Here is an 8514-nt window from a genome sequence, read left to right on the forward strand (position 1 = left end):
GAAAACAACAAATGAAAGAGGATCATAATTTCTAGATTTGTTTCTTTTATGATAGAACATAATATCTGTTTAAACAACACTTTCAAAACTTTACTTCATACATTCCTGCAGATTTAACTAACTTTTAAAAATGAAAAAAGCAAAGTTAAATGAGCAGGAAAATGGAGACTTCTGTTTTCATGGAGATTTTAAATCCAATGAATTGGATATTCCATTTCACATGTTAATGCACAAGGTAATTTTTAATTACTTAGTTTGGGGAACTATAAATCTCTCAGTGTGTTGAGCAGTGAAATGAAGTTTTGTTCTTTTTTTAACTTTGTAGACTTGATATCAATGAAAAATGTACCACTTTTCTATTAAAAAGACATACTTCTGTCATTCAACCTAGCTAATGATATAAAGCCTATACATCATTAAATGACCCCAAATCATGTGTACCAAAAGAATTTGTGAGTGGAGCTTGTTTATTGAAATACTATTAACATACCTTGAAATTCAGATATTTAAAGTATGCAGTATGGCGTCTTTTAGTATATTCACTGAGTTAGCAGTCATCAGCACAGTTTTGGAGTATTCTTCTACCCTACAAAGAAAAGTCAGACCCTTTAGCCATCACCTTCCCTGCTCAGCCTTAGAGAACCACTGATGTACTTGGTAGAATTTCTTCTTCGGGACTTTTTGTATCAAATCGTCTCACAGATATGTGCTCTGGCTTCTTTTTTGGATTGTATTCTTTCATTTAGCATGTTTTCAAGATCTATTCGTGTTGCAGCAGATGTCAGTTCTTAATTTCCTCTTCTAAGTAATATCATCTTATTGGATTTTTCATCCATCACTTGATAGACTTTTGGAATAGTTTCCATTTGGACAGTTATTAATGCTGCTATGGATATACATGTACAAGGTTTTGTGGTTGCATGTTTTCTTTTCTCTTGGCTTAGGAGTGGAATTGCTGAGTCATGTGATAATTCTGTGCTAAACCTTTGAGAATCTAGCAGCGCCAGTCTGTTTTCCAGAGTGGTGGTGCCATTTCACATTCCAGCAGCATCTTATGAGAGGTGCGGTTTCTCTGCATCCTTGCCACACACAGTCCTTTCTGCTGGAAAAAAAAGATTCCATTCTATTGAAGAGACATCTCATTGTGATTTTCACCTGCATTTTCCTGTTGACTAAGAGGATGGTGTTGAGCACATGTTTTCACAAGCTAACTGGTCATTATTTGTACATCTTCATTGGAGAAATGCCTTTTAAAATTCTTTCTCTGTTTTTAAATTGGATTGTCTCTTTAATTTTAAAATTATAAGTCCTTTACATCCTAGGCATAAATCCCTTGTCAGATACATGATTTTCAGACACTTTTTGCCACTCAGTAGCTTACCCGTTCACTTTCTTGGTGTGGTGCCTTTTCAAGCATATTTAATTTTAACAAAGTCTAGTTCATCGATTTTTTTTTCCTCTGGTGTCATATCTGGAAAACTGTTCTCAAATCCAGTCAAAGAAGACTGGTTTTCTCAGCCTGCTTCCTAAATGTAGAACTTCCAATTTCCAAAGTCTTCTTTCATGTTTACTGTTTTGTCTCTTGGTTCAAGCTGGTAAATTCAAGCTACCTCATTTTCCTAACAGTTTTGTATTTTGTGTGAGTTTTATTGGATTCATGCCCTGTGAGAAGCTACATTTACAAATAAATCTTTTTTTACATCCTGAGCTTCCTGTGAAGCTCTACTAAGGTGATTCCATTAAGATTTTTGGGCCCTTAAATCCTTAAGGGCATTTGAGGCCCAGCCTTAAATCTTTCTGTAGTTTTACCAAGGGTTTTGTAGTTGTAGCCTTGGCTTCATCTTTCATCCATGTGTTCCCAGCAGCCCACCAAATTTGATCTGATCCCAAAAGCCATTTATTTTAGCATCATTTGGCAGTGTTATATATGAATGTTACTATGTAAAACTTTTAGCATTCTTTGACATGACGAGAGGCTAGAAATGAGAAGCAGATATTTGAACTCAATAAATCCTGGTTTTCACCAAATTTCTCTGTAGCTCATCTTTCAGCAGCTATGTAGCGAGGGTCCTCTCTCTTCAGGTATCAGTATCATTTCCTTCACTTGCCTCCAAGCTCTTCCCCTCAGCCTCTGTGAGAGCCACTCATCTTCCACTAACAGTTCTTTTGAAGCCCTTTGAGTTTGCTTTATTTTCGGGGTCCTTTCTGCTTCTATATATGTCCAATCCAGAGACATTCTAGAATGTAATTCCAGTTAATATTTGCAATTGAGGAAAAGGCTTATGACTAACATCCATACATTACATAGTCATTGATTGCAGTCACATTTTCAAAGTCTTACTCTGGTAGCATTTATTGGTTGTACTACTTACTAACAGATGGCTCAGAGTCATTTTAAGAAAAACAAAGGAAACAATCCTAGAAAAATAAAGAATTCAAGATCAAGTGCACATGTTTCGTGACAGAACAATGATTGTAAAGAATGTATGTTTGTGGCTGCTGGTGGTTTTAAATGTGTTGGTTTTCTGAGTAATTCAAGGTAATAACTTCTAAAAACTTGTAGGATTATGTTTTGTTCTAAGTGAATTTATTTCAGATTTTTTTTTCTTTTTTGGTACTGGGGTTCAAACTCACAACCTTGTGCTTGTGAAGCACATGTGGTGCAATTGAGCTAAATCCCCAACCTTATGTCAGACATTGTGATTCTGACTATTTTCATCCTATTTCCTTCATTACCAACTGGTGTTATTCTTTTCATGCGCATTGATTATCTTACAGCAAAACTTGAAACAGCATTGTCCAGCTGTCTACATCTGGGTAAAAATAATGATTTTCTTCAGCAGTTGTTATCTCTGAAAAATATGCAAAAGAAATGTTAGTGCTGGGGATTTAGCTCAGTAGTGCTGCTGCCTGCCTTGTAAGTGCAAGATCCTGAGTTCAATCCCCTGTACCAAAAAAACAAAAAACAAAACAAAACAAAAAAAACCCGAAATGTGAAACACTAGCAAAAAATGGAAAGAAGTTGGAAGAAGAAGTAGTTAGCTTGAGAAGTCACATAGAAAAGAATGTGGTAGAACATGGCCAAGTAGATCAGTAATCAGTAAATTGGAGAAAGAGTCATGCAGGATTTAGTAGAAAAAATTGAAAGAAGTCCATCTGGTTGTACAGGTTAATTTACTTATCTTTAATGTGCTTAAATAATTTCACTGAAAATTATATTTTGAGAGATTACATTGCATGTATTTCTTCTACTTCCCTTATAACTTTTGTCTTGTGGGTTTTCTAGAGAGAAGATGACATCTTGTGTCTTTGATTGAATGTTTCTGTTTTATGTTAACTAAATTGATCTGTCAGAGTAATGAGATTAATTAGAGAATCATTCGATTTTTCAAGACTAATGCACACGAAACTGTTATTGTGTGACAGTTGTACAGTACTCTTAAATTGCTGTCACCTTGTTCAGTTTTTAAGTTTTTAAATTGTTTCTATTTGAATGATCAGATTGCATGGCTGCTAAGAATGATTCAAAATTAAGGCTGGAGCTCAGCAGTGGAGTGCTTGCCTTGTGCTGGGTTGGATCCCTAGCACCACGAAGAAAAAGAAAAAGAAAAAATTTTGTAATTCAGATTAAATGCAGATTGTATTGATGATAAATTCCAGTATCTTTTTGACATATGTAAAATTCCTTTTTGAATCATTTGCTCAAAACTAAAGAAAATAATACCAAATATCCCTGAGTTATGATCAAAACATGCAATGAATGTTTTAAGTATTTTAAAAATTTTATCACAATACAAAAACACTGCCTTGAGTCCCCCTCACAATACTCTCTCTTATTTTGATCATACTTGTCCCATCATTCTTGCCACTTTCTGAAGCACTTCTGGAATCTTCTTTCATTAGCACCCTTAGTTGTGCTGTCATGGCTGTGTTGTTGTCCTGAGCCGATTCAAAATATTTAATCTAGTCACATAGTGCCAGATCTGGGGGCCAAGGTTGATGAGGACACCTCAGAATATTCTGAGTCTACCTTCCAGTTGGATGGCAATGAGCAGCAGCATTGACTGTGTTTGCAATCACACCTTGTAAAGATACTCATGCAAGAGGACTTCCAGAACTGCTTTGGGAAGTGGCAAGAATTACAAGAGGAGGTGTTCAAAGGGAGGGGAAGTATTTTGAAGTGGATTCATGGCATTGCGTTTTTTACTGTAATAAAATTTTGAACTGAAACTTTCTCTGTGTATTTTTATCACCTTTTGTATTGGGGTTTAATTATTTTTAAAATAAAATCCTTTGATCGGCTTTAGGCAAGAGCAGCATCTCCAGAAAATTTGGAACAATTAAGAGAGACTAATAATGCTTCCATGAGAAGACAAATGGAACTCAGAATTAAAGACCTGGAATCAGAGGTCTATAAAATGAAAATTCAAGAAAATTCTACTAAAGTACAATTGGAAACATACAAACAACTCTACCTAGAAGAACTCAATACTATAAATATGTTGTTCAGTAAACTAAACAAGTAAGTCAATACAGAATAATAGAAAGTAAGTTAAGCTCATTAATTTGTCTCTAAAGCATAATTTTTGGAGACAAGTTCTTGAAATTAGTAGGTTATGAATGCTAAGTAGACAATAATTTTGGAAAACAAAGTTAGTAACTGAATTTATCTTCAAAATGTTAGTCTGGGGAAGTTTGTATTTCTTGCACCTTTTATTGCTTTTTGGGTTTTTCAGACAAGGTCTCACTTTGTAGTCCAGACTGGCCTTGAACCACTATGTAGCCTACATTGGCCTACAACTCATGGCAATCCTGTTGCCTCATCTTCTGGGGTTCTGGGATTATAACTTTGTACCACCATATCCAGCTTGGTTTTAGTAATCTTATCTAGGTACTCTCATGCAGTAATTCAGCTATTCTTGATGCTTTATACTTCAGACTGTTGGCATTCATTTAAGTAGAATTATTGCCAACTTTAGGTTTGGAAGATAACAACATAATATTGCTCCTCTGGGCACATTCTGTCCCTTGGTAAAATAACTTTCCTTGACTGTGATTTGTGGTGTTATCACTAGAGGCTGCCTGGAGACAAACTGTGCTGTGTATTTCTTCTACTCAACCTAAAGTTGTACTTGTGAAATAGAGAAAGATTCACACAGGGATGAGCAGAAGTATAGCTCACTACTGTGAATTAGTGTGAGGGGCTGGTGGAAGACAGAAGAGTTGGGCCCACCTGCAATGCCTCCATCGGGTGTCCAGCCAGGAGTGGCCCTGGTTCTTTGTGATCACTGAGCCCACAATTTCCTCCCCTGGAGGTGGTTGCTCTGAATAAATTAGTTTTGCTGCCAGGTAATGGAGTGTATATGCAGGTAGGAAGGGAACTGCTGGAAAATATTGTTAAGAAATGGTTTTTTAAACCCCTAACCTGGATAACTAAATACAAAGACTTCTAACATTTTTTCGCTTTTATTTTTTAGTTGTATAAATGTAAGTAGTATAACATACTGTTCCTATGTTGTGCCCACACCCCACACACCCCCCAATATATAAGTAAATTTTTTCTTTTTTCTTGCTTTCTTTTTTTTTATTTTTATTTTGAGGCAGGATCTCAGTCTCGGTCACTAAGTTGCCCAGGCTTGTCTCCAACTTGGGATCCTCCTGCCTCAGCTTCCCAGAGTGTTGGGATTACAGATGTATATACAGAGTGAAATGGCTACTGCAGTCAAGCTAATTAGCCTATCCATGATCTCTCATAGTGATCCTTTAACTACAAGTGTTTCTAGTGGCTTCCTCAGGAATCTTGTATGTAGAACTCTTATAGGAAGTAGCAGTGTTTCCTGTTAAGCCACACACCACTGACAGCCATTTCTCTCTTTCCTGCTTTGTTAGAATGACTTGTTAGTTCGGAATCCCACTACTAATACATGTACTTCTCTAGAACAATTTCAGTTGTTCTGTGATTGGTGCGCCATGATACATTTTCAGGATTAAGGTGATAAAGAAATAATGCACAACAGGGCAGGCCTTTGTTGCCAAGCCCCCACCACCTCACCCCATGTTTTTGCCACAGGTTGCTCTGTTCAAGCAATGTAACTGTCTGTACTGCACTATGTTCATGCCCAATACATCTGTACTTCTGTTCAAGCAATGTAACTTTTTGTGTTGCACAGCATGTAACTGTTTGTACCAAAAGTTTCAAGAATGCTCTGTTAACTCACCCATCTACCTCAATGAGCACACTTGCTCATGATACTTAGTATTTGCCTTTTACAATCTTCCCAGGGCTTATGATAAGCTAGAAGTGGTCCAAACCAAACATCTGTTGGACAAACGACAACACAGAACATTACTGAGCACTCTTAGTACAAGACCTGTCCTACAATATCCATGTGGCAGTAATCTTGACCATAGTTTGGCGTTCCAAAGCAGATTTCTTCCACAGCCTTCAAACAACAGCGTGTTGAGCAACCTGACCGAGGTTAGTGATGGTATCATCTTTCCTTTGTATCTCCTATTTATGATTTAATTCTGATTTGATTTAATTGCTCATTTGGTGAAATACTGGGCAGGGAAAGCCGCTCAGTGGTAGAGCACTGGGCTCTCAAGCATGAGGGCATGGGTTTGATCCCAGGGGAGAGGTCAGTCTGATGAAATACTGTGTTTAGTTAGTTGACTTACACATGCTAAGTGAAGATCACACTAATACGTGTTAATAGAAAGAAAGGAAACCAATTTACAATTTTTGAAGTTCCTGTAGCTCTCATTCTTCAAGAGCACCTTGTTGACTCATTCAGTAAGTGTAACTGACCTAGATGTGGTACTTAAATATTTACAGTATAGAAATAACTGGTCTGATGGATGAGCACTGAAAGCAGAGTCCAAAGAGAAGACCTGGGGCTTCCTCATACACATTTTTAACTTCTCCTTTTCAAAATTGTGCTAGCTGCGTGCATTCATTGATCTATGTATGCACCTAGATTAAGGCTATTTCAAGTCAAGGTAGAAGAAAACATGGATATAAAGGTTATATCATCATCTCTCTTCTTGGAACTGCAATGAGGTGGAATAAAACGAATCTCTGTCCATCTGTACTCAGAACATAGGTCTGATAGATCGGGATCAACATTGTAGCTTTGTTGCTAGGACATAAGTCTTGGGCAGATGTGGGCACGTGAGTGCTTCAGGGATCACACACTTAGGCACACACTTGTCAGTGGAAGAAAAAGCACCTGGCATCTGTCCCAGCAGCAGCTGCTCACTTCAGAGACAGCAGACCCGATTTCATGCTGCCAGCACATCCCTGCAAGAGGGAAGTAAAAAGAGCCTTAAGTCCATATGCTGCTTCCCCTGGCACTTCTGCCAGGACTAAGATTCAAATTAAGCCAGGTCTCTGTATATCTCCAGTCAGATGAGAAACAGCTCGATGTATGCTAGAGGGTAAAGAGAAATCTATTTTTATTTGTAATTTTGCTCTAAATAACCCCAAACAAGGACAATTTATTTGTTGAATGATATGAGTAAACCAGTTCTTATGATGTTCTCCTTCAAGTTCCATGTTCTACTAACAACCCATATTAATTTGTATGCTTTCTATATTTATAACTGTAGAACTCAGTTTATTAGAGAGCAACTTTTAACTTCTCATGTTGAGCATTATTTAGTTGCATGACAGTTTTACATATTTTTTCTAAGGTGATTTAAGAATATTTAATCTCTCCTGAATATGAGAGAAGTAACTGTATAGAACTCCAGGCTCAGCAAGACAACTATGAGCCAATTTCTGCCTGACCCATTGGCTCTGTGACTTTGGCCAAGTTGTGATTTCTCTGAGTCTGCGGTGGTGCATGTGTCAAATGAGGGACTTTGACTTTCAGTACTTTTCTAAAAACTTTTTTCAAGTAACACTTTAAAAAAGTGTTTGCATGAAACTGTTACACAAACAGAAGAACTGTGTGGCTGAAGAAGGGGTGGAGGCTTTAATGGGGGACTTGTTATCCATTCATCCTGCCCTGTCCTCAGTGGAACCTTAGATTTTGACACAGTTTGAAAACCAGCAGCTGTCAGACTTTTTTTTTTTGTACTCAATACCTTCCTTGCATTTGCAGAGGTAGGTGCCATGCCACTAAGCTAAGTCCCCAGCCCTAGAGAATTCCAATAAGCTAAAATCCATGATTCTTCCTACCCAGGAGCAGGGGATATCTTTCCATGTTTTTATATCCTCTTCAATTTCTTTTTTCAGAGTGCTGTAGTTTTCAGTGTAGAGATCTTTTGTTTCTTTTGTTAGATTGATTCCTAGATACTTCATTTTTTTGGATGCTATTGCAAAAGGAATTTTTTCCCTTATTTCTCTCTCCATCTGTCTGTTATTTGTGCATAAAAAGGCTATTGATTTTTGGGCATTCACCTTGTATCCAGATACTCTACTGAATCTGGCAATTAAGTCTAGAAGTGTTTTGGTGGAGTTTTTTGGATCTTCAGTGTAGAGTATCATATCATCAGCAAATAATGATAGTT

The 8514-nt window shown here is 37.2% G+C and overlaps 1 protein-coding gene across 1 annotated transcript; it reads left to right on the forward strand.

The window, feature by feature from the left end:
- Positions 1-120: 120 nt before the first annotated feature.
- LOC117285011 (ankyrin repeat domain-containing protein 26-like) lies at positions 121-6539 on the forward strand. Its single transcript, XM_033760717.1, has 3 exons — positions 121-235; positions 4308-4522; positions 6283-6539. Exons 1-3 carry the CDS (start codon positions 131-133, stop codon positions 6524-6526), a joined length of 564 nt encoding a protein of 187 aa, XP_033616608.1. The 5' UTR covers positions 121-130; the 3' UTR covers positions 6527-6539.
- Positions 6540-8514: the final 1975 nt, after the last annotated feature.

Source organism: Fukomys damarensis, unplaced genomic scaffold, assembly GCF_012274545.1.
Source record: "Fukomys damarensis isolate Sample0158 unplaced genomic scaffold, DMR_v1.0_HiC HiC_scaffold_73915, whole genome shotgun sequence".
Taxonomy (NCBI): Eukaryota; Metazoa; Chordata; class Mammalia; order Rodentia; family Bathyergidae; genus Fukomys; species Fukomys damarensis.